Source organism: Moschus berezovskii, chromosome 27 (assembly GCF_049115385.1).
Source record: "Moschus berezovskii isolate FMDL1 chromosome 27, NW_MosBer_1.0, whole genome shotgun sequence".
In the NCBI taxonomy this organism is placed as follows: Eukaryota; Metazoa; Chordata; class Mammalia; order Artiodactyla; family Moschidae; genus Moschus; species Moschus berezovskii.
In genome coordinates, this window is record NC_142486.1 from 40,650,176 (window position 1) to 40,677,536 (window position 27,361).

Here is a 27,361-nt window from a genome sequence, read left to right on the forward strand (position 1 = left end):
GCCTCTTGCCCCTTCCACCTGGATCTGGCCCCTGAGGGGATGTGGTGGCAGTCCCTGTTTCCCCAGAGTCCTGGGGCCGCCGCGGAGAGGACGGGGCGGCGGGGGCAGGGGCGTCCTGTCCCGTCCCGCCAGGGGAGGCGGCCGCTGGCCCGCCACACGGTTACGTAGCGTGAAGGCGGCCCCTCCAGAGCCTGCCCCCCAGCCCTGTTTCCAGCGTGGCGGCCAGCGCTGTGGGGTGGGGTGTGGGCGTGGGCTGGGGCCTGGCGCCCGCCTCCACTGCTGACCACACACGTCTGGAATGTGCAGATGTTTCCTTGGGGACTCTGACTGGCCCCCAGACCCCGCTGGGCATCTGGACTGGGGAGTGGGCACCCGCCCCCGCACCCCCCACCTGGGCAGATGGGGAAACTGAGGCTGCCGGGGGTGGCAGGGCGGGTCCCTCCACGTCCCCAGCTCCAGGAGATGACGCCCTGGGAGCCACCTAGGCTCAAGAAGGACCCTGTATTTGGGCTCTGCCTTGGGCACCTCTTCCCTCTCAGCGTTGCCCCATGGCCTGCCCCATCTCGCCTCTGGGCCCTGAGACATCCTTTCCCCTCTGCAAGGCCTGGGGCTGGAGGCAGGGGCTGGGCCCCGGGTAGGGGGTAGACGGAGTCACCAGCATCCATAGGGTGGGGGGGCTCGGTGCCTTCCCCTGGACCCCTCCAGCTGGTGGAAGCAGGGATTCCCCAACTCCGAGCTTCTGCTGCAGCAGGAGAGATCGGGTTGGGAAGGACACACTCCCCCGGGAGGCTGGGTGTCTGACTCGGGAGAGGGGGAGTTGGGCCTGCCCCAGGGTGGGAGGCGGGGCAGACGGGGCTCTCCAGTGACTGCTGGGCGCTGGGGGGATGAGGGGAAGTCTGGGGCCTGGGGGTCGAATAGGGGTCTTCCTCCCCAACCCCCCTGCCTGTCCCGGGTCAGGAGAGGGAACGGTGTGGTGGTTAAGAAGCCTCTTTCCAGTGCAGGGGACGCAGGTTTGATCCCCGGTCGGGGAGCTGAGATCCCATGTGCCATGGGGCAGCTGAGCCTGATGCAACCTGATAAATACATAAGCAGATAAAGAGAGGGAACAGAGCGAGGGCCATGTGTGAGGACACCCCCGCCTCAGTCCAGGGCTGTGGGCAGTCGGGGGCCAGCCTTGCAGCCTGGTCCCTGGTGCCCAGGGAGTTGACGTGTCTTGTGCTGGTGTGGGTGTGTGGGCCGCAGGTCCCCTTCTCCCCTCCCACCTTGGGGTCCCCGGAAGTTGCTGGCCTGGGCCTTGGAGGTCCAGATGACCCAGAGGGTTGACTTGTGTGGCCCAGCCCTTCTCGGGTGCGAGCTCTTCTCCCCGTGGGGACAGCCGCCCTGCTGGGCTCCTGTGGGTGGCTCCCTGGGCTGGCCATGTTCCCCATCTCAGACTTGGTAAGACGGGGAACCCTAGTGGGGGCAGGGCGCAGAGGAAACCTGAGGGGCTAGAGCCGGATGGGGCTGGCCCTCGGCAGCCTTGGCATTCCCCGAGAATGGTGACGACAAAAGCAGACGGAGCTGTGGAGAGGTGGCTGTTCAGGGCTGTGAGACTCCAGCAGAGTCCGCCTCCAGGGTCCTCTCTGCCCAGCGCCGTGTCTCCCCCAGCTCTCCCCATTACCCTTCCGCACGCTCCCAGGCAGCTCTGTGCCCAGCTCTGTCCTGGGCCTGCCTTCAGGCTGCAGGGTCTTTTTCTGCATCTGGGCCCTGGGCAGGCCCAGGGGAGTCCTGGGCGAGGGGCTCCCTGGGGCGGGGAGCATGTGGCCGCGCCCCTCAGGCGGGGCTGTCGGAAGCCTCCTGGTGGGCAGCTGGGCAGGACTGGGTGGAGGACTGAGCTGGGCCGTGGGTCAGTGGGGCCAGGGCAGCGTCCTGGGGGTGGTGCTGGCAGAATGGCGGGGATGCCAGGGTCGCCCTGCCCCCCTCCTGCCCTGGTGTTCTGGCACCACGGTGATCCGGAGCCAACCACAGATGGCTCCCAGGAGCTGCCACTAATGATGGATTTTCCAGAAAACGGGATGTGGAAAAACACTGCAGGGCTTGTCCTTCTTTCTTTTCCGCCTGAGGCCCTGGTTGGGACGCCGTCCCTGGCGCCCCTGGTGGGGGCCTCAGGCCCCTTGCCCCCTCGATCCCCACCATCCCCCAGGCCCACCCCGGGTCCTCCGACGGCCCAGGGCTGAGGCTCCTCAGCCTCACCCCGGAGCCTCAGGCTCCACAGCTGTGCCCCCTTCAGCCCCTGCGTGGGTCTAACTGAAGTTTCTCGTGGCCTGCCCTCCCCAACTCGAGGGCGCTGAACTTGACGTCGGGTGGAGTCTGGCCGTGTCTGCTGGTCTCCTGGCCTGTCCCTTCCCAGCCCGGGAATGGCCTTGTGTGGGCTTGTGTGCAGTGGTGGGGGAGGCACTGTGTCTCCGTTTTTTAAAGTAGATGTGACTGTAACCAGCCGTTCATAATGGACACTGCTTCCAGCAGCAGTGTCAGCGGTGCTGGGGAGGCTTCCCCAGGCCGTCCGGTGAGAGCCCGGCGTACTCTGGCGATCCTCTGGGTGTCAGGACTCCTCCCGGTAGCTTTGTGGGACAGATCAACAGGATAAACTCAGAATCTGCCTGTGGAATCTTCACCAGCCATTAAGAATCCAGGGTTCAGTGACCATGCAGTGGCGTCCAGCTCACTTCTCAGCAGCAGGCTGGAGGCTTGGCGCAAACTTCAGCAGCTTAACGTGGTGGTGGGCAGGCCGGGGGCTCCTTCAGGCCCGGGTGGCTGCAGCCGGGCCACACATGCATTGCAGCGCCTCACCCCGCGTCTCTCCACCGCCAGCTCCCGTCGCGTCTCCAGGAGGGTGTGCGGCCATGTGGCTTTCCTGGGTGGCCTATGCTGCCATTTGAGCCCATCGCCAGGACAGAATCTTTGCCAAGTCCAGCGTCCCCCTGTCCTGCGCGGTCAGGCCATCAGCAGAACCGCAGTGGGGCTGCTAGACCTCCGGGCTGATGCCTCCGCCCCATCCGATCCCAGCAGGAGCCTGAGCCCTGAGCCCAGGGACCCCCGTCCAGGTTCAGGGGTCCCGCTGCCCGGAAGACCCAGCCCCGGGTTATGCAGCCCTCTTGACGGTGCCTGAGGCTCTCTGCTCACAGCCCCTCTTGACGCCCCTGATTCAGTGGAGACTTCGGTCCTGCCAATCTGCTGCTGTGGCCCCCTCCCTGGGGCCTGCGCCCCCCTCCCAGGCAGGCTGCAGCCAGCGTCAGCAGAGCACATCATGTCCACGTGCCGTCTGCTCAGCTCCCAGTCTCCCAATGGCTGCCCACGATGCTGAGGGCGAGACCTGGGTCCCAGGAGTTAGCAGAGTGCGTCCAGTCCACCTTCCCTTACCCCCTTGATGGGGGCCGAGGGGGACGGGAGCTACCTTCATCGGTCACCTGCAGGCCAGCTGGTGACATGAGGTCATAAGTCCCCCAGGCCATGTTGGGAGCCAGGATCATGTGGGCAGCCCGACTGAGACCTGGCCCCCAGCCCTTGGTGCACAGCCAGTCTCTGGGCAGAGGTGGCCGCGAGGCCCTGCGTGGACAGCCAGGCTCCAGAAGGAGCAGCGGTCAGGGACCGGGGTGGGGGTCACTTCCTGAGCCTCATTCCTGGACGTTGTGAGCAGGGAGTGAGGAATGGCCCTAGGTACCCCAGCACCGCCCAAGGCGTGCGCTTGGGTGCAGGCTGCACTCGGCCTCGACTACCAGGAGGGCCTTGTCTTCATGCCAGCCAGTTCTGACTAAGCTTTGCTGTGCGTGGGCTGGGTGGGGAGATGGAGCTGCGATCGGGATACCCCCCAGCTGCCGCGGGAGCTGGGATAGCAGGGCTGGGGGGGCACCTGGGATGGTGGTCTGGACTGGGCTGTGGCTGGGGGCACTGGGCTGGCGGGACCTGGAGACAGACAGGCCTGGTGGAGGCACTGGCGGGCCCGTGGCCTGTGTGACTGGTGGTCATCACTGGGAGGGCCGGGCTGGCAAGCGGCATTCTGGGCCATCAGAGGGCCAGTGTGACACCCTGACACGCAGAGGCTCAGAGGGTGGGAGGCCCAGGCCGCGCCAGTGTGGAGACTGGTGTCCACTGAGTCAGGCTGGTCCGGCATCCCCATCCCAGGAGCTGGACCCATGGGGCAATCGGCCTCCACCTCCAGGCCGGGAGGGGCGGTGGCATCGGTGGCTGGAGAGTGTCCCCGGAAGGGCTCGCGAGGGGCTGGGGCCACGTCGTCACTGGTGTCACCACGTTGCCAGCGCTGCGGGTGGTGGCAGGTCGAAGGGCTGTTGTGCTGTTTTCTTGGTGTTTTTCCAGTGGTTACGAGCCTGGGCGTTTTCCTGTACATCTGTGATGTTTGTATTTCTTGTCCTATTCTCATTTCTGGCCTTTATTTTCCTTTCCTGGAGTAGCTTGCTTTCTTTATGGTTCGGTAACAGCATATATGGAAAGAGTATTATGAGCCTTTATGGCATCAGACTCAGCGGACATGGGTTTGAGCAAGCTCCTAGAGATGGTGATGGACAGGGAGGCCTGGCGTGCACAGCCCATGGGCTCGCCAAGTCAGACACGAGCTAGTGGCCGAACGACAGCAATCTGTGGTCTTCATTGCTAGCGCTTTTCCCGGCTGGTAGTTTGTTTTCCAATGTCTTGTATGGATTTTGCGTGTTTTTACGCAGTTGTATCTTCTGGCTTTTGAGATTTTCCTTCTGCTCATAGCTTCTGCTTTGAGAACCTGATCCTTCTCCTGTGCTTGCGCTGGGGCTGGTTCTCTGACACGGTTCTGTTGACCTTGAGTGCCTGGGTTTATGGGAATCCAGCTCTACGCGGTGCCCCGACCCTGCAGGGTTAACACGGGCTGTCACTGTTGCTGTGCTGCGGGGTCCTCCACCAGGGTCCCTCCCCCTTGGTCTGGTCTGTGCCCCACTGCGTCTCAGGACACCCCCCGACTCCCCGGCTGCATCTGGGTGCCCGGCCCTGGAGACCCCTGGGCTGCCTCGTGTTTTCTGAACCCTGTGTGGAGGGGTGAAGCCTGCCCCCCACGATGCACCTGACCCTGCTGGGCAGGAGGGGCAGGGGAGGGTGTAGACACAGCACTGGGGCCAGCTCCTCCTTCCTTGGGTTTCCCAGATGGGCAGCAGTACTGAACTGGGCAAACGGAGCTCTGGATGGGCGGCCGTGGGCAGAGGGCATCTGGGCCGCCCTGTGCTGACCTCTTATCTGCTGTGCTCTACAGGGACGTCTCCCACAACCTGCTCCGGGTGCTGGACATTGGGCTCCTGGCGAACCTCTCAGCGTTAACGGAGCTGTGAGTGTCCCCCAGGGGCAGCTGCAGGCTTCCACGCTGCAGGCGGGTGGCGGCCTGTCCCTGTGGTGGTTCTGTGGGCTTATGTCAAACCATATTGAACCCCTCCTTTCTTACAGGGACATAAGCAACAACAAGATTTCTACATTAGAAGAAGGAATATTTGCTAATTTATTTAATTTAAGTGAAATGTAAGTGTCGATGGTTTTGGTGGCTGTGGGCAGCTGGGCCCGGGGGCCCCCACACTGCCTGCTGAGCCTGCCCCGTCCCCTGCAGAAACCTGGGTGGGAACCCGCTCGAGTGTGACTGTGGTCTGGCCTGGCTGCCGCGCTGGGTGGAGGGGCAGCGGGTCCACGTGGTGCGGCCTGAGGCGGCCACGTGCGCTGGGCCCAGCCCCCTGGCTGGCCAGCTGCTGCTCAGCAGAGCGCTGCTGGACGGAGCCTGTGGTAAGTGCCCGGTGGTGTGGCTGAGTGGCCAGGCGGGACCCCTGCAGGCCCTCTCGGGTAGGGGGAGTTACTGACTGGGGAGGGGTCGGGAGGGCCCTCTGGCCTGGGGGACGGTGTGCGCAGGCTCGGACCTGATGTGATCTGGGATGGGGCGGGGTGAGGGGGCGCACCCGCGAGACCAGCCTGCCCGCCCTTGCAGGTGAGGAGTATGTCGCCTGTGTCCCTGATGACAGCTCAGGCGCCGTGGCGCTGGTGGCCTTCTCGGCCGCCCCCGAGGGCCCGCTGGCCCCTGAGGCCTGCGGCGCCCTCTGCTTCGCGGCTGGCCAGGCCCTCGCGGCCCTCTCAGAGCAGGGCCGGTGCCTGTGCGGGGCAGCCCGGCCCCCCAACTCCTCCGCCTGCCTGCCCTCCTGCTCTGGCCCCTCCCTGCCCCCTGCCCCCGCCTGCCGGGGGCCTAGCCTCCTCCAGCATGTCTTCCCTGCCTCCCCAGGGGCCACCCTGCTGGGGCCCCGAGGACCCCTGGCCTCTGGCCAGCCCGCAGCCTTCCACATCACTGCCTCGCTGCCAGTCAGCTCCACGCACTGGGACTTCGGCGACGGCTCCCCGGAGGTGGATGTCGTGGGCCCGGACGCCACTCACCGCTATGTGCTGCCTGGCCGCTACGCCGTGACGGCCATGCTGGCCCTGGGGGCGGGCTCTGCCCGGCTGGGGGCGGAGGTGCGGGTGGAGTCGGCCCCCACCGCCCTGGAGCTCGTCTGTGTGGCCTCGGTGTACAGCCACGAGACCCTGCAGCTCGGCGTCCGGAACCGCGGCGGCTCAGGCCTGGAGGCCGCCTACAGCATCGTGGCCCTGGGCGAGGAGCCAGCCCAAGGTGGGGCCCGCCCCCGCTGCGTCGGGTGGGTGGACCACCCGGGCCAGGCACACGCCGACGCCCGTCTCTGCCCTCTGCCCTCAGTGGTGCACCCGCTCTGCTCCTCGGACACGGAGATCTTCCCCGGCAACGGGCACTGCTACCGCCTGCAGGCAGAGAAGGCGTCCTGGGCGCAGGCGCAGGAGCAGTGCCGGGCCTGGGCCGGGGCCGCCCTGGCCATGGTGGACAGCCCTGCTGTGCAGCACTTCCTGGTCTCCCGTGTCACCAGGTGCCTGCCCGGGTGCAGGGCGTCTCCAGGGGTTGTGTCTGGCCTGCCGGCAGGCTCCAACCAACAGCCGCGTTGTGCCTGTGAGCAGCCGCTCCTGTCGGCTCTCCTGACGCAGCTGTGGCCGCAGGGGTGACCGCTGTGGGAGTTGCCCCCACCTGGCCCTGTGTTCTCCCCGTCTGCCTGAGCCGGGCCCCTCCTGCAGAGGGCGGGGCAGGTCCGGTGTGACCTTGCTGGGCGGTCAATGGTCAGTGCCGCCCACACCCCAGGAGCCTCTTGGGCGGGGGACTCTGCTCAGCAGCGGTCACCAGGGGTGGCCCTCAGAGCCTGCCGTGGCCAGGGGTGGGATGGGGTGGAGGCTGGCCCCCTGCTCCCCTGGGTCCCTGTGGGAAGGGGCTGACGGACTGTGGGTCCCCCTGAACGTCCTGTGACCAGAGGGGAGATCGAGGCTCAGAGCAGTCATAACCCTTGCTCCGGGTCCTGGGGTCCCAGGGTAGTAACGCAGCCCCAGTGCCCGGCTCTGACCCTGCTGCCTGCCCCACGCCCTGCCTCCAGGAGGGTCTCTGCCTGCAGAGCTGTGGGGGTGGCCCGTTTGGGGGCCGGTGTGTGGGTGTCTTGGTGCCCACAGGCTTCCCCTGGCGCCTCTCCTCAGGACGCACATGGGTCCTGTGGCCGGGCCAGAGTGAGGCGGAGCCCCGTGCAGGTCTCAGCTGGACCCCGGCCCTGTGGGATGGGGCTGGGCGGGTGCTGGCCTGCGCCCCACTTGCCAGGTTTGGTCTCTGAGCCTCAGTGTCCCCATCTGGAAGTGGGGGTAGAGGCGGCGGAGCCCCTGATGGGCTGCTGTGAGGTGGGTACCAGTCCCTGGGGAGCCCCCGAGCGCCGGCCCTTTGCTGTCTGCCACAGGAGCCTGGACGTGTGGATCGGCTTCTCGGCCGTGGAGGGAGCGGCAGTGGGTCCTGCGCCCCAGGGCGGCGCTTTCAGTCTGGAGAGCTGCCAGAACTGGCTGCCCGGGGAGCCACACCCCGCCACGGCCGAGCGCTGCGTGCGCCTGGGGCCCGCCGGGCAGTGCAACACGGACTTGTGCTCAGCGCCGCACAGCTACGTCTGTGAGCTGCGGCCCGGAGGTGCGCGGGGCCCGGGGTGGGTGGGTGGGAGCACCTGCTGCCCTGGCCAGGAACCCAGGAATCCACCCACCTGGCCAGCACAGCTGCTCCTAACGCCGGTTCAGTGTTGGTCACATGTTTGCTGAGTGTCCCCTGTCCTGGAGTGGGCCCACAGCCGGTGCAGCGAGCCAGGGCCTGCTGCCAGGCGACTCAGTCCCAGGTCCCTCAACCCCTGGGCCCCCAACACTCTCCTCCTGCCTGGGCCCAGCATCTCATTGCACACTTGCACGCCAGGCCCCGTGTGGGACGCAGAGAACTTCCTCGTGGGAGCGCCCAGTGGGGCCCTGCAGGGGCCTTTGAGCCCACTTGAACAGCAGGAGACCCTCCTGGCCCCCCAGGAGCCCGTCGAGGTAGGCGGGCCCTTCAGACTTCTTGCTCTGGCTGCCCCGGGTCCCCTTAAAAAGCAAGAAGACTGGGACTGCCCTGGAGGTCCAGTGGCTGGCACTGCACACTCCCAGTGCACGGGACCAGGTTTGATCCCTGGTAGGGGAACTAGATCCCACAGGCCGCAAGGAGGATTGATCCCACGTGCGCAGCGGAGACCCAGCACGGCCATAAAGGTCCCTGATAAACAGTTTGAAAAGCAAGACAGGCCCTCCACAAAAACCCCAATAAACCTTTTTGTGGGCCTTATTAACATCCTGTGTCCAGTGGGGAAAATTTAGAAGATGCACCCTGGCTGGCACCCAGGAGAGCCCCAAATCTCCTGAGCCTTCTCTCTCCGTTTGGGGGGATGTTTTACAAATGAATGTGGGATTCCTATTGCTCAGAGATGGTTTTGACCTGATGTTTTTCTCCTGAGCAATGTGGTCTCCTGTTGTGTGAGACGAGGCCCCTGGGAGGCTCCTCCGCTCTGACTGGCAGGTGTTCGGGTGTCAGGGTGGGGCCAGGCTGAGGGCCAGGGCCTGCGGAGCTGAGCGGCCCCCTGCCCTGCCAGGTGATGGTGTTTCCTGGCCTGAGCCCGAGCCGCAAAGCCTTCCTCACCGCTGCCGAGTTCGGGACACAGCAGCTGGGCCGGCCCGCCCAACTGCGGCTGCAGGTGTACCGGGCGGGGCGCGGAGCAGGTGAGACCCCATCCTGGCAGCGGGACTCGGGGGGCTTGAGTGCCTCTCTGCTCTGTTGCGTCCTATCAGTCTGTTGCCCACTGGGCTGGTCTCCAGCCTCAGGGTGGACAGAGCGGGGCCAGGAGATGCCAGTTCATGCCGTGCATGCCAAGGATGGCTCTGAAGGGAAGCTTGTTGGGGCCGGGGTCGGAGGGGGAGAGGAGTGGCACTGGGGGCCGGGGACAATGCCCGACAGGACCTCGTCTCCTAGCGGCTGTCCCTGTGGTCTGTAAGCACACTGGGGCCTCCGACACCCCACCTTTCCTTGTAGGGGCCCTGGAAAACAGCAGCGAGCCCCAGGGTAGGTCCCTGGAAAACAGGACTGAGCTGGCTCCTGCGTGCACACCAGAAGGGCCCCTGTGCCCCCGAGCCAACGTCTGCCTGCCTCTGAACACCCCCTGCCACCCTGGGGCCTGCGCCAATGGATCGGCACCAGGGCCGGGCCTCCCTGGGGTCTCCTACGTGCTGTGGAAAGAGTTCCTCTTCTCTGTGCCTGCAGGCCCTCCCGCCCAGTACTCGGTGTGTGCCTCTGGCCCCTGCTTCCTGCCTCCCTCCAGCCCCGAGGCCCCGGCTTCCCATCACACAGACCAAATGCAGACCCTTTGGCCAAGCCGTCCAGTCCCCTGCAGCCTGCTGCTGCCCCCACCCCAGGGCCTCTGCGCTTGCCCTCTGGGCATGGCTGGCCCGTGTCTGGCAGAGCCCCCGCCCCTGTCTAGGCAGCCCACCCCTCCTGCGTCCTCTCTGCCCTGTGTCCCATCCTTCCTGCCCTGAGCTCCTTGGAGGGCCCTAGGAAGCCGGGTGCCCTGAGTGACCGAGGAAGGCGGAAGCACCCATGGGGAGTGACTCAGTGTCCCCACCTGTGTTGACGCGACCCAGCCCCACCGCCTCTCCCGCAGGTCCCCTTCCATGGCCAGGATGTCATCCTGCTCCCTGGCGACCTCATCAGCTTGCAGCACGACGCGGAGCCGGGCGCCCTCCTGCGCTGTCCCCCGGCGCTCGGCTCCGCGGGCTCTGAGGCTCCGTACTTCTCTGCCAATTCCTCGGCCTGGCTCTCCCGCCTGCCTGCCCAGCTGGAGGCGGCCCCAGCCGGTCCTGCCTGCGCTCTGCAGTTGCTGGCCGCCACGGAGCGGCTCACCCCTCTGCTGGGCCTGGGCCCCAACCCAGGGCTGCGGCGGCCGGGGCGCTACGAGGTCAGGGCCACAGTGGGCAACGGCGTGTCCAGGCACAACCTGACCTGCAGCTTCGACGTCCTCTCCCCAGTGGCTGGGCTTCGAGCCATCTACCCAGCTCCCCAGGACGGCCGCCTCTACGTGCCCACCAGTGGCTCGGCCCTGGTGCTGCGGGTGGACTCGGGTGCCAATGCCACTGCCAAGGCCCACTGGCCTGGGGGCAATACCAGTGCACCCTTCGAGGCTACCTGCCCAGCCGCTGTGGTTGCTGTGGCACCCGACTGTGCCCAGGAGGCCAACGGCAGCCTGTTCTCGGTGCTGACACTGCCCGGGCTCCGCGAGGGCGAACATGAAGTGGAGGTGGTGGTGGAGAATGGGGCCGGCCAGGCCAACCTCAGCCTGCTAGTGACAGCGGAGGAGCCCATCCGGGGGCTCCGCGCCATGCCCAGCCCTGAGGCCCGCGTGCTGCAGGGCGTCCTGGTGGTGAGTGGGGTCCCCGCCCCCACCCGAGATGCAGCTCCCCCCAGAGGACCGCCTGTCCCCAGCCCGGAGCGTGCCTGGCTGCTGGGACACTGGGCCCAGTGTCGGGTTCTGGGCAGGCTCCTGTGGGTGGCCCTGCGCACAGATGGCTCGTCAATCCCCGAGTGACGGGAGAGTCACTTCCGGAACAGTTGTTCTGAAAATGCTTCTTTCTCCCACATTTCCTGAGCCTGCTGTTGAGCTTTTCACCTGCCTCTGATCGCCCTGTTCCTGGGTGTGTTTTGAGACCCCTCCTGGGGTCTCAGCAGGTGAAGTGCGCCCTTTCTAAGGCTGGGGCCCACTGCCACCTGGTCACTGTCAGGGCCGCTGCAGGAGGGGCCGCGCCTGTCCTCTGGGTGCCCGTCTCGCACACGGGCCGTTGTGCAGTTGTGTCCCATCTTCCCTGCTTACACCTGTCTGTTGGGTGACACAGGGGAGCGTCCAGAACCACGAGGCCCGTGGGGAACACGTGCCTCCCGAGTGGGAGCCCGGGATGGGGGCGTAGGCCGTGGTGGGTTGGCCTCTGGTCATGGGCACTGGGCCTCTGAGGTACAGAGAGGTCGGTGTGTGGCCAGGCCTGGGCTCAGCCCTGCATGGTGTGACCTCCGTGGCCAAAGGGGAAGCCCACAGACAGCCTTGTCCAGGCAGGTGGACCTGGGCTGGGGGCAGCATCCATCCCCCAGGGACCCTGGCCTGGGGCAGGTCATGGCCAGCTCACATGGTGCCCTTCTGCAGAGGTACAGTCCTGTGGTGGAGGCTGGCTCAGACGTGGTGTTCCGCTGGACCATCGACGACAAACAGTCCCTGACCTTCCACAATGTGGTCTTCAACGTCATCTACCAGAGCGCAGCCGTCTTCAAGCTCTCGGTGGGCAGGGGTCTTGGGCACAGGGGTGGGTGGGGCGGGGCAGGGCAGGACTGTGTGCGGCTCACCTTTGTTTTCTGCTCCACTCTGCTCCCGAGGACCCTGTGGCGGCGGTGGGTGAGTGTGGAGCTTGGGGGGGTTCTGTCCACACCGCCTCGCAGCTGGCAGGCAGCCTGCTCACTGCTGCCTGTGTCCACAGCTGACGGCCTCCAACCATGTGAGCAGCGTCAGCGCACACTTCAACGTGACCGTGGAGCCGATGCACCGGATGCAGGGCCTATGGCTGTCCGCGGTGCCGCCTGTGCTGGCCCCCAATGCCATGCTGGCGCTGGCTGCCCACGTGCTGGTGGACTCAGCCGTGGAGGTGGCCTTCCTGTGAGTGCGGCATCTCCCCCAGTCCCCACCTCCCTGCTGGGACGTGCTGGGGACACGGGCCCTTCAGAGGGGCTGCAGCAGGGCGGTGGTTCCCAGGAAAGGGGCTGCAGCCGGGCCAGCGGGCGCTGCAGGGCCACTGCAGGGGCACAGCGGGCCCTCCCCAGGCTGCTCACCGCCTGCTCCATGACCCGGCAGGTGGATGTTCGGGGACGGGGAGCAGGCGCTCGGCCAGTTCAAGCCTCCGTACAACGAGTCCTTCGAGGTCCCAGACCCCACGGTGGCCCAGGTGCTGGTGGAGCACAACACCTCACACTGCTACACCGTCCCAGGTGAGGGCAGGCCTCCCGCCCTCATGGCCTGCAGCCCAGGCACGCGCTGCCCTGGGACAGCACCTCCCTGGGGGGTGGTTCCTGGGTCCTGCCTCCAGGATGCAGCTGAGGCTGATGGCCTGGGGCCCCCACTAGCGTGAAGAGGGGAGGTGAGGGGGGATTGGGCCTCAGAGACCCGCGATGCGAGTCTGCCGGCCAGAAGCAGACCCTTTCCGTCCCTCCCGCCCCCTCCCCTGAGCCTTTTCTGGGGGAGAAGGGGAGATCCTTGTAAGATGCTTCTGAAGTCCTACAAGCCTCACACGGAAGTATAAACAGCCCTGTGATCCTGGCCCTGCACCTGCCCATCACCCAAGGGCGTTTGCACCTGAGTCGCCCTTCACCTCTCTTTGCCTCGCCCTGTGTGGAGAGCACGGGGGCCCAGGGCCATCCGTGTTCACACTCTGCCTTGGGCCCTGTTTGCCCCATGGCCCCGCCCACAGCCTGGGGTTGGGCAGGGCAGCAGGGGGGTGGTTTGCGAGCAGGGTTGCAGCGCTGGCTCGGCCACATCCCCGCTCGGGACCTATCCTCCAGGTGAATACAACCTGACCCTGCTCGTGTCCACCACCTTCGAGAACCTGACGCAGCAGGTGCCTGTCAGCGTGCGTGCCGCCCTGCCGGCCATGGCCGTAGCCGTGGGCAGCCAGGTCCTGGTGGCTGGCTGGCCTGTCACCTTCTTCCCACACCCGATTCCGTCACCGGGCGGTGTCCTCTACACGTGGGACTTCGGGGACGGCTCCCCAGCTGTCACCCAGCCCCACCCAGAGGTCAACCACACGTTCGCCTCTAGGGGCACATACCATGTTCTCCTGGAGGTCAACAACACAGTGAGCCACACGGTGGCGGGCATCAGTGTCCGCGTCTTCGAGGAGCTCCGTGGCCTGACGGTGAACCTGAGCCCCGCAGTGGAGCAGGGTGCACCTGTGGTGGTCAGCGCTGCCCTGGACTCCGGCGACAACGTCACTTGGACTTTCGACATGGGGGATGGCACGGTGCTCACGGGCCCCGAGGCCATGGTGGAGCACGTGTACCGGCGGGTGCAGAACTGCACGGTGACGGTGGGCGCGTCCAGCCCCGCCGGCCGCCTGGCCCGCAGCCTGCCTGTGCATGTCTTTGTCCTGGAGGTGCTGTGGATCGACCCGGTGGCCTGCATCGCCTCCCAGCCGCACGCCCGGCTCACAGCCCACGTCCCTGGGGACCCTGCCCACTATGTCTTTGACTGGACCTTCGGGGACGGCTCGCCCAACATCAGCATCCGAGGGGACCCGACCGTGACGCACAGCTTCACGCACAGTGGCACGTTCCCGCTGGCACTGGTGCTATCCAGCCGCGTGAACAGAGCACACTACTTCAGCAGCGTCTGCGTGGAGCCCGAGCTGGGCAACGTCACCCTGCAGCCCGAGAGGCAGTTTGTGCGGATCGGGGACGAGGCCCGCCTGGTGGCCCATGCCTGGCCCCCGTTCCCCTACCGTTACACCTGGGACTTTGGTGCCGAGGATGCCGCCACCCGCACCGGGGGCCCCGAGGCCACGTTCACCTACCAGCTCGCGGGCTCCTACCTGGTGATGGTCACCGTGGCCAACAACATCTCGGCCGCCAACGACTCGGCACTGGTGGAGGTGCAGGAGCCCGTGGAGCTCACGGGCATCAGGGTCAACAGCTCCCACGCTCTGGAGCTGCAGCAGCCCTACCTGTTCTCTGCCGTGGGCCGTGGGCACCCTGCCAGCTACCTGTGGGAGCTGGGGGACGGCGGGCAGCTGCAGGGCCCCGTGGTCACTCATGCCTACGGCAGCATGGGCTCCTTCCAAGTCAGGGTGGCCGGCTGGAACAATGTGAGCCGGGGGGAGGCCTGGCTGAACGTGACGGTGCAGCGGCGCGTGCGGGGGCTCAGCGTGAACGCTAGCCGCACAGTGGTACCCCTCAATGGCAGTGTGAGCTTCAGCACCGCGCTAGAGGCCGGCAGTGACGTGCGCTACTCCTGGGTCCTCTGCGACCGCTGCACGCCCATCCCTGGGGGCCCCACCATCTCTTACACATTCCGCTCTGTGGGCACCTTCAACATCATCGTCACGGCCGAGAACGAGGTGGGCGCCGCCCAAGACAGCATCTTCATCTATGTCCTGCAGCACATCGAGGGGCTGCAGGTGGTGGGCGGCGGCTGCTGCTTCCCCACCAACCGCACACTGCAGCTGCAGGCCACGGCGCGGGACGGCACCAACATCTCCTACAGCTGGGCTGCTCAGCGCGACGGCAGCCCCGCCCTGGCCAGCAGTGGTAAAGCCTTCTCGCTCACCGTACTTGAGGCTGGCACATACTATGTCCAGTTGCGGGCAACCAACATGCTGGGCAGTGCCTCGGCCAACTGCACGGTGGACTTCGTGGAGCCAGTGGGGTGGCTGGCCGTCACCGCCTCCCCGAACCCAGCTGCTGTCAACACATGCGTCACCTTCTGGGCTGAGCTGACTGGGGGCAGCGGCGTCACTTACAGCTGGTCCCTGGAGGGGGGGCCACGCTGGGAGACCCCAGGGCCGTCCACCACCCTCAGCTTCCCCAACCCCGGCCTGCGCCTGGTCACAGTCGTGGCCGAGAACCAGCTGGGCTCGGCCAATGCCAGTGTGGAGGTGGTCGTGCAGGTGCCCGTCAGCGGCCTCAGCATCCAGGCCAGGGAGCTGGATGGCGGCTTCGTGGTGGCCGGTTCCACGGTGCCTTTCTGGGGGCAGCTGGCTGCGGGCACTGACGTGAGCTGGCACTGGGCTGTGCCGGGTGGCAGCAGGCAGGGCCAGCGCATCACCGTGGTCCTCCCCGACGCCGGCCTGGTCTCAGCCCAGCTCAATGCCTCCAACGCGGTCAGCTGGGTCGTGGCCACGCACAACCTCACGGTGCAGGAGCCTGTCGTGGGCCTGGTGCTGTGGGCCAGCAGGAAGGTAGTAGAGCCCGGGCAGCCGGTGCACTTTCAGATCTTGCTGGCTGCTGGCTCGGCCGTCCACTTCCTCCTGCAGGTCGGCGGGGGCGGCCTCGAGGTGCTGCCCGCGCCCCGCTTCTCCCGCAGTTTCCCCCGGGTCGGGGACTACACGGTGAGCGTGCACGCCGAGAACCGTGTGAGCCGGGCGCAGGCCCAGGTGCGTGTCTCGGTGCTGGAGGCCGTGGGTGGGCTGCAGGTGCCCGACTGCTGCGGGCCGGCCATCGCCACGGGCGCCGAGCGGAACTTCAGCGCCCGCGTGCAGCGCGGCTCCCGCGTCGCCTATGCCTGGTACTTCTCGCTGCAGAAGGTGCAGGGGGACTCACTGGTCATCCTGTCGGGCCGCGACGTCACCTACACCCCCGTGGCTGCGGGGCTGCTGGAGATCCACGTGCGCGCCTTCAACGAGCTGGGCGGTGTGAACTGCACGCTGCTGGTGGAGGTGCAGGATGCCATCCAGCACGTGGTGCTGCGTGGCCCCCGCTGCTTCGCCAACCGCTCCGCTCACTTTGAGGCGGCCACCAGCCCCAGTGCCCGGCGCGTGTCCTACCACTGGGACTTCGGGGATGGGGCCCCGGCGGAGGACGTGGAGGTGCCCTGGGCGGCGCACTCCTACCTGCAGCCCGGGGACTACCGCGTGCAGGTGAACGCCTCCAACCTGGTGAGCTTCTTTGTGGCGCAGGCCACAGTCACCGTCCACGTGCTGGCCTGCAGGGAGCCCGCGGTGGATGTGGCCCTGCCCCCGCAGGTGCTCATGCGGCGCTCCCAGCGCAACTACCTGGAGGCCCACGTGGACCTGCGGGACTGCGTCACCTACCAGACCGAGTACCGTTGGGAGGTGTATCGCGCCGCCAACTGCCAGCGACCTGGGCGCGCGGCCCGGGTGGCCCTGCCCGGTGTGGACGTGAGCCGGCCCCAGCTGGTGGTGCCGCGGCTTGCGCTGCCCGTGGGCCACTACTGCTTTGTGTTCGTGGTGTCGTTCGGGGACACACCGCTGGCCCGGAGCATCCAGGCCAACGTGACGGTGGCCCCCGAGCGTCTAGTGCCTATCGTGGAGGGCGGCTCCTCCCGCGTGTGGTCAGACTCTCAGGACCTGGTGCTGGATGGGAGCAAGTCCTACGACCCCAACCTGGAGGATGGCGACCAGACACCACTCAGCTTCCACTGGGCCTGTGTGGCCGCAACACAGGTCAGCCACGTGGGGCGTGCATCCTCCCCGCCCCACTTGGGGCATCTGTGTGACAAGCCAGTCAGGCCTGGGGTCCAAGTGCCGGGGGGGGTTGGACTGCGGTGGGGGGTAGTGTGTCTTGCCGTCGCAGGCCAGAGCGGCTCTGGGGTCTCATCATCGCCCCCCCCGTTACGGGCTGCAGAGTGAGACCGGTGGCGGGTGTGCGCTGAACTTTGGGCCCCGCGGGAGCAGCGTGGTCACCATCCCTCGGGAGCGCCTGCGCGCCGGTGTGGAGTACACTTTCAACCTGACCGTGTGGAAGGCTGGCCGCAAGGAGGAGGTCACCAGCCAGACGGTGGGTGCTCCGCGGCCCAGCCTTGGAGAGCCCCCGGCCCTGAGACAGGCGCGGCCGGCGAGGTGGAGCCCATGCAGCGCCCAGCCCCCGTTCCTAAGGGGTCTTTTTATGTTTCGGGGGCTTTTGGAAGCCATCGGTCTTGAGTTATCACTCCTCTCAATGCCGTTTCGGTTTAACGAGACAGCCCTCCGCTTGGCTTTCCTCCAGAAAGGCCTTAGGGTGCAGGAAGCCTCAAGGCACAGCCCTAGGCCGTACCCTCACTGCACGTGGGGGCCCCTCCCAGAACGGATGTGTGGCGCGCACTCCCTCCCTGAGCATGGCACCCTGCCAGCTGTGATGGGAGCCAGTGCGCCAGGCCCTGCTGGTGCCCAGGATGGGGTGCGTCCCTGGTGCCAGGCCTCTGCCTGGTGGGGGTCCTGCCCAGAGGGGCTATCTGGGGCTGTGTGCCAGGGACCCCCCAGAGTGCACAGCAGCGGGGTCTCAGACGGAGCCACACCTGGCTCGTCGTCCCGCACGATCGTGTGCATGCTCACGCCTTCTTGCTCCTGCTCCTCCGTCCACTTGTGTTTATGCATGCGTCAGGGGCCCTGGGGGCTGCAGAAAACCAGCCCTCGTGGTCTGTGCGCCTCAAATCCCCTCCCCCAGCCAGGGAGTCCCAAAACCACGGTGTCCTAGTTGAGGGCTAGGCCTGAGAGGAGCCTTGGCGGGTGGGGCCGGCAGGGGCGGGGGCACTGGAGGGCTGGCCGCCGTGCTCCCCTGCGGGTCTGCGCAGACGGGAGGGCCTGGCATCAGGAGCAGAGCCCACGCGGGCTGGCAGGCCCTCATCCTGCCGGCTCCCAGGTGCTGGTCCGCAGCGGCCGGGTGCCCATTGTGTCCCTGGAGTGCGTGTCCTGCAAGGCGCAGGCGGTGTACGCGGTGAGCCGCAGCTCCTACGTGTACCTGGAGGGCCGCTGTGACAACTGCGATGGGGGCCCGGAGCGTGGGGTGAGTGGGAAGGGGCTGGGGGCGCTGGGCGGTCCTGGAGGGGACCTTCCCCCCGAGCACATGGTCCTCTGTGCTCCCTCAGCTGTGGGCCGCGCGCAGCTTCAGCAACGAGACGCTGGTGCTGGATGGGACGACCACGTCCACGGGCGGCGCGGGCATGCGGCTGGTGGTGCGGCAGGGCGTGCTGCGCGACGGCGAGGGCTACACCTTCACACTGACCGTGCTGGGCCACTCGGGCCAGGAGCAGGGCTGTGCCTCCATCCGCCTGGCACCCAACCGCCCGCCCCGGGGCGGCTCCTGCCGCCTCTTCCCGCTGGAGGACGTGCGTGCACTCACCACCAAGCTGCACTTCGAGTGCGCGGGTGAGTGTGGCTGGCTGTGGGGCGGGCGGGCGGGCCGAGTGGGGACCCTGCTGACGCTCTGGCCCACAGGCTGGCAGGATGCCGAGGACGCGGGTGCACCACTGGTGTATGCCCTGCAGCTGCGGCGCTGCCGCCAGGGCCACTGCGAGGAGTTCTGCGTCTACAAGGGCAGCCTTGCCTCTTACGGGGCCGTGCTGCCTCCCGGCTTTGCGCCCCACTTTGTGGTGGTCCTGGCTGTGCTGGTACAGGACCAGCTGGGGGCCGCGGTGGTCGCCCTTAACAGGTGAGCCCCTGCCCTCGGAGCTCACTGGCTGGGTGGGGCGGGGGCGGGGCGGGGGCGGGGCGGGGGCGGGCCCTGCCCTGCCCTGCCCTGCCCTGCCCTGCCCTGCCCTGCCCTGCCCTCCCCTGCCCTCCCCTCCCCTCCCCTCTCCCCGCCCCCCCCCCGCCCCCCCCCCCCCCGCCTGTTCACGCCCTGTTCACGCCTCGTCTCTGCTCCTAGGTCTCTGACCATCACCCTGCCAGACCCCCCCGGGGACCCTGCTGACGGCCCCCCGGACCTCACGGGCTGGCTGCATAGCCTGGCAGGGAGCACGCTGCCAGGGCTGTTGCGGCAGGCCGACCCCCAGCACGTCATGGAGTACTCGCTGGCTCTCATCGCCGTGCTCAATGAGGTGGGCAAGATCCCCCAGGCCAGGCAGCCCCTTCACAGGTCGCGGGAAGCCCCCTTTGCCAGTGTCTGGCCAGCACTGCCTGCTGACAGCCCTGTGCCCGCAGTACGAGCAGGCCCTGCCCGTGCTGGCGGAGCCGGACCCCAGGCAGGAGCTTCGTGCCCAGATACGCAAGAACATCACGGAGACGTTGGTGTCCCTGCGGGTCAACACGGTGGATGACATCCAGCAGGTGGCGGCCGCGCTGGCCCAGTGCACGGTAGGGCGGACCCAGCCCCATGGAAGCCCAGCCCCCCCTTGCCCCAAGAGCTCCCTTCCCAGCCAAGCCTGCACGGCTGCATGTCCCCCAGGGCGGCCCCTGGGGCTCTGGGCACAAGGAGCACCGTGAGTGGGGGGGTGGCGGAGTGGAGATGCTGTTCTGTGCTCCTCCCGGGCCTGTGGTCCCTGCCCCATTGCCCAGGAGTCAGCGGCCAGGCTGGGCTGGGCTCTGTTCTGATGGGGGCACGGTGCCAGGGGAGGCCGGGGGCTGCTCCTGAGGCCTCAGGAGGGCAGTGCAGGGTCTCTGCACTAGATGGGGTCGCCATCTGCTCTGTAGCTGGCTCAGCCGTGTGAGGGGCCAGGATGGCTGGTGGGGGCCACGTTGCCTTGAACTTGGCTTGCATATAGGGAAACATCACTGAGGGTCTCCCAGGAGAGAGGCTGGGGGCGGAGGTGTGTTCAGCGTGGATTCTGCAGAACGCAGCAGGAAGGGTGCTTTGGGTCAGCCAGCGGAGGCGGGGAGGCCCTTGCAGAGGCTGCCCTAGGGGCGGGGTGAGCGGGGCGAGCCCCACCTGGCCTGGCCAGCCGGCTGGATGCAGTGCGGGCACCCTGCAGGTGTCCAGCCGGGAGCTCGTGTGCCGCTCGTGCCTGAAGAAGACTCTGCACAGGCTGGAGGACATGATGCGTATCCTGCAGGCGGAGACCTCCACGGGCGCGGGGACGCCCACCACCATCGCAGACAGCATCCTCAACATTACAGGTGTGCCACTCCGCCGACCTCTCCCCGACCCCTCCCACCAGCCCTCCCCTCACTCGCCGCTCCCACCTCCTCTGCCGCCCACAGGTGACCTCATCCACGTGGCCAGCTCGGATGTGCAGGGCCCACAGCCCTCAGAGCTGGGGGCGGAGCCGCCCTCACTGCTGGTGGCATCCAGGGCCTACCAGCTCTCGTCCGCCCTCGTGGGCATTCTCACGCGCTCCCGCGTGCTTAATGAGGAGCCTCTGACGCTGGCGGGCGAGGAGATCCTGGCGCAGGGCAAGCGCTCGGACCCACGGAGCCTGCTGTGCCAGGGCAACGCCCCGGGCCCTGGCTGCCACTTCTCCATCCCCGAGGCCTTCAGTGCGGCCCTGCCCAACCTCAGCGATGTGGTACAGCTCATTTTGCTCGTGGATTCCAACCCCTTTCCCTTCGGCTACATCAGCAACTACACCGTCTCCACCAAGGTGGCCTCTATGGCCTTCCAGACGCAGGCCGGCACCCAAATCCCCATCAGGCAGCTGGCCTCGGAGCGCGCCATCACCGTGAAGGTGCCCAACAACTCGGACCAGGCTGCCCAGGGTCAGCGCGCCCCTGCCGGCTCCGCCGTCATCCAGCCCCGGGCCTCGGTCAGCGTCACGGTCACCCCCGAGAACAGCAACCCCGAGGCGGGCCTGCACCTGCAGCTCACCTTCACGGTGCTGGACGGTGCGTGGCTTGCATGGCCCTTGGTGGGTGGCCTCCTCCTCTCTCGGCCTAGCCCGTGTGGGCCTGCAGGGTGGCCAGCTAAACTGGCGTTTCTCATGGGCACCCCCAATTTGCGACCTGTGTTAAGGCCTGTGTCCTGCTTAACGAGGCTCTGGGGGACCCAGCCGGAGGGCCACGGGGGTGGGCTCCCCGGGCGTGTGGGCTGCCTGGGCGGGGGTCCAAGCCTGCCTGTGCGGCCCACCCACAGAGCAGTACCTGCCGGAGGAGCCCGAGCCCTTCCTGGCCGCCTACCTGCACTCGGAGCCCCAGCCCAACGAGCACAACTGCTCAGCCAGCAAGAGGATCAGCCTGGAGGCCCTGGCGGGCAGCGACCACCGGCCCTACACCTTCTTCATCGCCCCGGGGTGCGCACCCCTCGGCGGGTGGGCTCCCCGTGGTGGGAGCAGGCTGGGTGGGGCGGGGCCTAGCCGTGACATGCACCCCCCCCGCCAGATCCCGAGACTTGGGCACGAGCTACTACCTGAACCTGAGCAGCCACTTCCGCTGGTCGGCGCTGGCAGTGTCTGTGGGCCTGTACACGTCGCTCTGCCAGTACTTCAGCGAGGAGGACATGGCATGGCGCACGGAGGGGCTGGTGCCTCTGGAGGAGACCTCACCCCACGAGGCTGTCTGCCTCACCCGCCACCTCACCGCCTTTGGCGCCAGCCTCTTTGTGCCCGCCAGCCATGTCGAGTTCACCTTCCCCGTGAGTGGCGCCGCGCCCGCACGGAGGGGATCCCAGCGCCGCGGTGTGCGGCCTCTGGGCTGACAGGCCTGTCTCCCCAGGAGCCAGCCTCCAGTGTCAACCACGTCGTCCTGCTGACCTGCGCCGTGTGCCTGCTGACCTATGTGGTCATGGCCGTGATCCTGAGGAAGCTGGACCAGATGGACGTCCGCCGGGTCCGCTCCATCCCGTTCTGCGGGAAGGGAGGTCGCTTCAAGTACGAGATCCTGGTCAAGACCGGCTGGGGCCGGGGCTCAGGTAAGGGGCTTCTGGTGGGGCGGGTCCACATGCAGTGGCCTGTGGGCATGCAGTGCCACCGGCGTGCACAGGCAGGCAGGAGCAGCTGGACCATCAACCGTGCAGTGGTTTAGTCACTAAGTGGCCCTGTGGACTATTGCCCGCCAGGCTCCTCTGTCCGTGGGATTCTCCAGGCAAGAGTACTGGAGTGGGTTGCCATGCCCTTCCAAGGGGATCTTCCCAACCCAGGGATCGACCCGGGTCTCCTAGATTGCACGCAGATTCTTTACTGACTGAGCCATCAGGGCAGCCTCTCTGTCGGTGTGGGAGGTGATTACTAAGTGGAAGCAGGTCATCTGAGTGAAAACATTGTTTTCACGACGTCCCTGGCTCTCTGACCATCAGTTACAGTCGTCAAAGAAGCAGGTTGGTGTAGGGTCAGTGCTGCGTAACGTACGCATGGGACGCGAGATCAGGCATCTTGTTTGAGCGAGCAGTCCCAGCGGCGTTCCCGTCAGTGAGCGCCACCTTAGGGGCATCCTTGTGTTTCGGCCAGAGGTCATTTCACTGCCCACATTGTCTGCGCTCCTTCTGTGAAGCTCCTCTGAGAGCTCGTCTCACGTGAAGAAGCGTTTGCCGCATCGGTTGCTCTGCGGCGTCTTCATTCTTTTTGTGGCAACCACTGTCCTCACTCGCGTCGGCCACTCGTTCCCACTGGCGGCGTTTTAGGGGCCTGGGGCGGCAGCCGGAGCCGCAGGGCTGGCTGGGTCTTCAGTTGCGCGTTTGCCTTTGATTCGAGTGCGCTTCCTTGGTACCAGTTTTCATCTCTTTGCTGTGCTTTCATCTTTATCACCGGGTCCCCTCTCTTGTTAGGGAAGTGTTTGTTTTCTTAAATTTTTATGTGTTTATCCTGAAGCTACCCTGGGTCTTGGTTGCTGTGTGGGCTTTCTCTAGTGGCGCGGGCTCTCCTCTCTGGCTGCAGAGCACGGGCTCCCAGCGCTGACTCAACACTGCAGCTTGTGCGCTCTAGAGCCTGGGCTTCGTTATTTGAGGCGCCTTGGTTGAGTTGTCCCACCACGTGGGGAATCTTCCAGGACCAGGGATCGAACTTGTATCTCCTTCATTGCAAGGCAGATTTTTACCACTGGACTGCCAAGGAAGTCCAGGGAAGTTTTTATTTTTGAAGTTTTTTTCTGTTCCTCTCCATGACATTCATAAAACGTCATGTGGGTTTATCGTGGCCGACACGGGGACGAGACCACCGTGCGCATGGTGGTTCGTGTGAGATGGGCGCGCGGTGATCGGTCAGCAGTGGGCTCTGGAAGGGGTGGTGTCACCAGTTGCCACCAGGACATGGGTCTCTTGCTCACGTAGCAGACGGCAGACTGGCAGCCGTGCTTCTGTTCCATGTGGTCACTCGCAGTTAGCACTCCACCGCTACCGGGGCCGTTGGTGGAAGTTTGAGGGCCTGAGATCCTCTGTGTCGGAGCCACTGGGCAAGGGCTGTGCCTGTTGAAGGGAGAGCGACAGGCAGACGCACCCCAGGTCAGCATCCTTGGACAGAGACCCAGAGTCGCACCCCTGTGCGCCTGTGCTCCAGGGACCACGGCTCACGTGGGCATCGTGCTGTACGGGGCAGACGGCCGCAGCGGCCACCGCCACCTGGATGGGGATGGGGCCTTCCAGCGCAACAGCCTGGACGTCTTCCAGATCGCCACCCCCCACAGCCTGGGCCGCCTGTGCAAGATCCGCGTGTGGCATGACAACAAAGGTGGGGCCACTGCCCGCCGTGCCCGCCCCCTGCCTGCCCCCTGCCCGCCTCTTCCGCTCCTCTCGCCCCCTGCCTGCCCACTGCCCGCCGGCCCTGTCCGCCCACTGCCTGCCCTGCCAGCTCACCGCTCTGTCTGCCCTGCCCGCTGGCCCTGCCCTGCCCTGCCTGACCTGGCCTGCCTGCCCACTGCCCTGCCCGCCCACCGGCCCTGACTGCCCACCACCCTGCCTGCCCTGCCCGCCCACTGCCTACCCACCGCCCACCAGCCCTGACCACCCGCTGCCTGCCCTGCCCACCCACTGGCCGTGACCACTCACTGCCTGCCCTGCCCTGCCTGCCCTGCCCGCCCATGCCCACTGGCCCTGACCGATTGCCCACCACTGCCCGTCCTGCCCGCCCATTGGCCCTGACCAACTGCCCACAGCCCGCTGGCCCTGACCACCCGCCCGGTCTCGCAGGGCTGAGCCCCGCCTGGTTCCTGCAGCACGTCATCGTCCGGGACCTGCAGAGCGCCCGCAGCACCTTTTTCCTGGTCAACGACTGGCTGTCAGTGGAGACAGAGGCCAACGGGGGCCTGGTGGAGAAGGAGGTGCTGGCTGCAAGTAAGACCCTGCCTGGCGGCCGCCGTGAAACAAACCAATGCCTGGCCTGGGGTCTCCTAAAGCCCGCCTGTCCCCCTAACCCAGGCGACGCGGCGCTGCGGCGGTTCCAGCGCCTCCTGGTGGCTGAGCTGCAGCGCGGCTTCTTCGACAAGCATGTCTGGCTCTCCATGTGGGACCGGCCGCCGCGGAGCCGCTTCACACGCGTGCAGCGCGCCACGTGCTGCGTCCTCCTCATCGGCCTCTTCCTGGGTGCTAATGCTGTGTGGTACCGGGCTGTGGGGGACAGCGCCTACAGGTGCGTGCTGTGGGATCTGCCCGCCTCGGCTCCCACCGCCTGCCTCAGCTCCCCCCCACCCGCCTCAGCTCCCCGCCGCCCGCCTCCCCACAAGCCAGCCCGTGTGTTCTCTCCCGCAGCCAGGGCCCCGTGTCTAGCCTGGCCCCACCGAGCCTGGACAGTGTCGCCGTTGGCCTGGTGTCTAGCCTGGTTGTCTACCCAGTCTATCTGGCCATCCTGTTCCTCTTCCGCATGTCCCGGAGCAAGGTGGGTGTGTGGGGCCCCTGAGCAGGCCGGGCTGTCCGGGGGCCAGGCAGGTCAGCACCCGGAGCACGTCAGAGTCGGACGTGAATGGACTGTGAGCTGCCGACGCCTGAGCCTCAGGTCACTGAGCAGGCAGGGATGGGCTTCCCAGATGATGGGCTGCGGGTTCTGAGAAAAACCGACCTGAGGACAAAGTCTGAGCAGACCCCCAGCCAGCGTGGTGGTGGGAGGTCACTTAAAACCTCCAAGAACAGCCCGGGTGTCCTTATTGGCGAGTCCCCCAAGCGGTCATGGAAAGACCAGCACCAGTCCCGTATGGGCTCTATAAGACCCGACGGGCACCTCCTGACTCTTCCCTGAAGCCGGAGCCAGACAGAGACCTCACGCAGTGCTCAGCAAAGGCCACACACCTCAGCCAGCGGCATGGTAGGGTCGTCCTTGGCCGTGTGTGGCTGCCCACGGTTATGCTGACTCAAGTTAGATACAACTGCAGTTTCTCGGTCACAGGAGTCACTCCTGGCACTCCGCGTCGGCACGTGGTGAGTGGCTTCTGTGATGGAGTCTGTAGGTGCAGAGCGCACATGTGGTTCTAGAATGTTCTCAGGACGGCACTGCTGCAGACTCTGCTAGCCAGGGCGGGCACACCTCCCCAAGCGGGGCCCCGAGCTGCGTCCCACTGACCACCTGCCTCTCACGCAGGTGGCAGGGGGCCCGAGCCCCACCCCCGCAGGCCCGCAGGCGCTGGATGTGGACAGCTGCCTGGATTCGTCCGTGCTGGACAGCTCCATGCTCGCCTTCCCAGGACTCGGTGCCGAGGTGCGGGCTCCCCAGGGCCTGCCCGGGTGGGGCTGCGGCCCGGGCACTCTGGGATCAGGCTCCCTGTATCCTTCTCAGCAGGCCTTTGCTGGACAAATGAAACAGGACTTATTTCTGGAGGATTCTAAAAGGTGGGGTCCCTAACAAAAGCACGAGGTATTTCTTGTGTGGCTCAGCTGTGCCTCACGTGTCCTTGTCTGTGTGTCCTGTGGGTCATGTGTCCTCGTCCATGTGTCCTGTGGGTCACGTGTCCTCGTCCATGTGTTACACGCCTGTCCTGGGAGCGTTTGCTTAGAGCCCTGCATGTCTGCCTGTGACAGGACTTGGGTTGGGTGTGTGTGCAATCGCGTGCCCGGGCACCCCTTGCTGACTGTTTCCTGCAGCCTGGTGTGCTGGCCATCCAGCGAAGGCGCCCTCAGCTGGCCAGACTTGCTGAGTGATCCGTCTGTCATGGGCAGTGCCCTGCAGCGGCTGGCTCGGGGCCGGATGGGCCTCACGCCAGGCCTGGAAGAGGACAGTCTCTCCCTGGTCAGCCCCTTCTCGCCTGCCAAGTACTTCTCCGCTTCAGGTGCGCGGGGTGGGGAGGCGCTGCCCGGCCCCCCAGGAGGGCTCTGGGCTGACCTGTCCCGCTCCCTCCAGATGAGGACCTGATCCGGCAGATCCTGGCTGAAGGGGCCAGCAGCCTGGCCCCCACCCAGGACACGGAGGGAGAAACGGACCTGCTCGCAGGCCTGTGAGTGCCGGGTTCCATGGGTGGCGGTGGGGAGGTGCAGCGCTGTGGGGTGATGGCTGCTGGAGCGGTGGCAGGAAGGATGGGCGTCGGGTCCCAGCACCGCGAGGCGAGCACCCCCGAGTGGCCAGCGGGCCCAGCACCCTCTGCCGGGCCTGGGGCGGTGTCCTCTTTCAACAGAGGCCAGAGGGGGCTGGCCGCACCCCCGAGCAGTGTGCCACTGACGGGCAAGTGCCCCCATCTTGCCTCAGGTGCAGCGCCCCTGGCGAGAAGACCCAGCCCACGATACTGCAGAGCGCGCGGGACACGGGGCTACCCAGCCCAGGCCTGACGTGGGAACAGCCCCCGCCGGCCAGGCTCCCCAGGACAGGTGCGCGCCCAAGTCCCAGGACCACCTTCCGCCCCTCTGAGCTGCTGCTGACCTATTTGTCTGCCTTCCCAGGGCTGGTGGAGGGTCTTCGGAAGCAGCTGCTGCCAGCCTGGTGTGCGCCCCTGGCCCACGGGCTCAGCCTGCTCCTGGTGGGCGTGGCCGTGGGCGTGTCGGGGTGGGTCGGTGCCAGCTTTCCCCCCAGCGTGTCTGTCATGTGGCTCCTCTCAAGCGGCTCCAGCTTCCTGGCCTCGTTCCTCTGCTGGGAGCCGCTGAAGGTGAGAGGGGTGGGGGGGTCCAGCCCGCCAGCCTCTGGCTGCCGTGGGCCCCTCTAACACCAGCTCTGGCCCAGGTCCTGCTGGAGGCGCTGTACTTCTCCCTGGTGGCCAAGCGGCTGCACCCTGATGAGGATGACACCCTGGTGGAGAGCCCAGCCGTGACCCCTGTGAGCGAGCGTGTGCCCCGTGTGCGGCCACCCCATGGCTTCGCACTCTTCCTGGCGAAGGAGGAAGCCCGGAAGGTCAAGAGGCTGCACAGGATGCTGAGGGTGAGCTCGCGCCCTGCGCCGGTGCCTGGCTTCCCTTCCCAGCCTCCTGGCCCAGCCAGCACCTTCCAGGAGGGCCCGCCTTTCTCGAAAACCTCAATGCACCCTCCTCCTGAGCACAGAAGACCCTTCTGCGGGTGGTCTAGGGCTCTGCGGGCTCCACCCCTCCTGTGACCTTCTCCTGCCCAGCCTCATGGGGCCCTGGTATGGCTTCTTGGCCTTCGCAGACCATGTGTGCCCACAGGCCTGGCTCTCAGCACTAGCCTCTCTGGCTGTGGGCACTTTGCTACCCAGCG

General features: G+C 66.7%; 1 protein-coding gene across 3 annotated transcripts in view; it reads left to right on the plus strand.

Moving 5' to 3' along the window:
• Positions 1 to 27,361, plus strand: part of PKD1 (polycystin 1, transient receptor potential channel interacting) — a 39,280-nt gene that overhangs the window by 7,710 nt on the left and 4,209 nt on the right. The window contains exons 2-37 of one of the 3 annotated variants that reach the window (XM_055409196.2): positions 5,273 to 5,344; positions 5,461 to 5,532; positions 5,618 to 5,787; positions 5,987 to 6,655; positions 6,740 to 6,923; positions 7,824 to 8,044; positions 8,318 to 8,433; positions 9,021 to 9,147; positions 9,458 to 9,705; positions 10,083 to 10,838; positions 11,610 to 11,741; positions 11,938 to 12,113; positions 12,309 to 12,442; positions 13,013 to 16,626; positions 16,808 to 16,960; positions 17,801 to 17,944; positions 18,027 to 18,306; positions 18,376 to 18,589; positions 18,806 to 18,977; positions 19,081 to 19,233; positions 19,848 to 19,992; positions 20,077 to 20,697; positions 20,945 to 21,101; positions 21,190 to 21,442; positions 21,523 to 21,718; positions 23,298 to 23,468; positions 23,927 to 24,070; positions 24,155 to 24,365; positions 24,485 to 24,611; positions 25,308 to 25,424; positions 25,503 to 25,555; positions 25,808 to 25,992; positions 26,064 to 26,157; positions 26,406 to 26,524; positions 26,597 to 26,799; positions 26,874 to 27,068. In XM_055409196.2, coding sequence (XP_055265171.2) covers positions 5,273 to 5,344; positions 5,461 to 5,532; positions 5,618 to 5,787; positions 5,987 to 6,655; positions 6,740 to 6,923; positions 7,824 to 8,044; positions 8,318 to 8,433; positions 9,021 to 9,147; positions 9,458 to 9,705; positions 10,083 to 10,838; positions 11,610 to 11,741; positions 11,938 to 12,113; positions 12,309 to 12,442; positions 13,013 to 16,626; positions 16,808 to 16,960; positions 17,801 to 17,944; positions 18,027 to 18,306; positions 18,376 to 18,589; positions 18,806 to 18,977; positions 19,081 to 19,233; positions 19,848 to 19,992; positions 20,077 to 20,697; positions 20,945 to 21,101; positions 21,190 to 21,442; positions 21,523 to 21,718; positions 23,298 to 23,468; positions 23,927 to 24,070; positions 24,155 to 24,365; positions 24,485 to 24,611; positions 25,308 to 25,424; positions 25,503 to 25,555; positions 25,808 to 25,992; positions 26,064 to 26,157; positions 26,406 to 26,524; positions 26,597 to 26,799; positions 26,874 to 27,068 — 10,798 coding nt within the window. The remainder of the gene's footprint in view (positions 1 to 5,272; positions 5,345 to 5,460; positions 5,533 to 5,617; positions 5,788 to 5,986; positions 6,656 to 6,739; positions 6,924 to 7,823; positions 8,045 to 8,317; positions 8,434 to 9,020; positions 9,148 to 9,457; positions 9,706 to 10,082; positions 10,839 to 11,609; positions 11,742 to 11,937; positions 12,114 to 12,308; positions 12,443 to 13,012; positions 16,627 to 16,807; positions 16,961 to 17,800; positions 17,945 to 18,026; positions 18,307 to 18,375; positions 18,590 to 18,805; positions 18,978 to 19,080; positions 19,234 to 19,847; positions 19,993 to 20,076; positions 20,698 to 20,944; positions 21,102 to 21,189; positions 21,443 to 21,522; positions 21,719 to 23,297; positions 23,469 to 23,926; positions 24,071 to 24,154; positions 24,366 to 24,484; positions 24,612 to 25,307; positions 25,425 to 25,502; positions 25,556 to 25,807; positions 25,993 to 26,063; positions 26,158 to 26,405; positions 26,525 to 26,596; positions 26,800 to 26,873; positions 27,069 to 27,361) is intronic. The other 2 variants (XM_055409197.2, XM_055409198.2) reach the window with 2 other exon arrangements.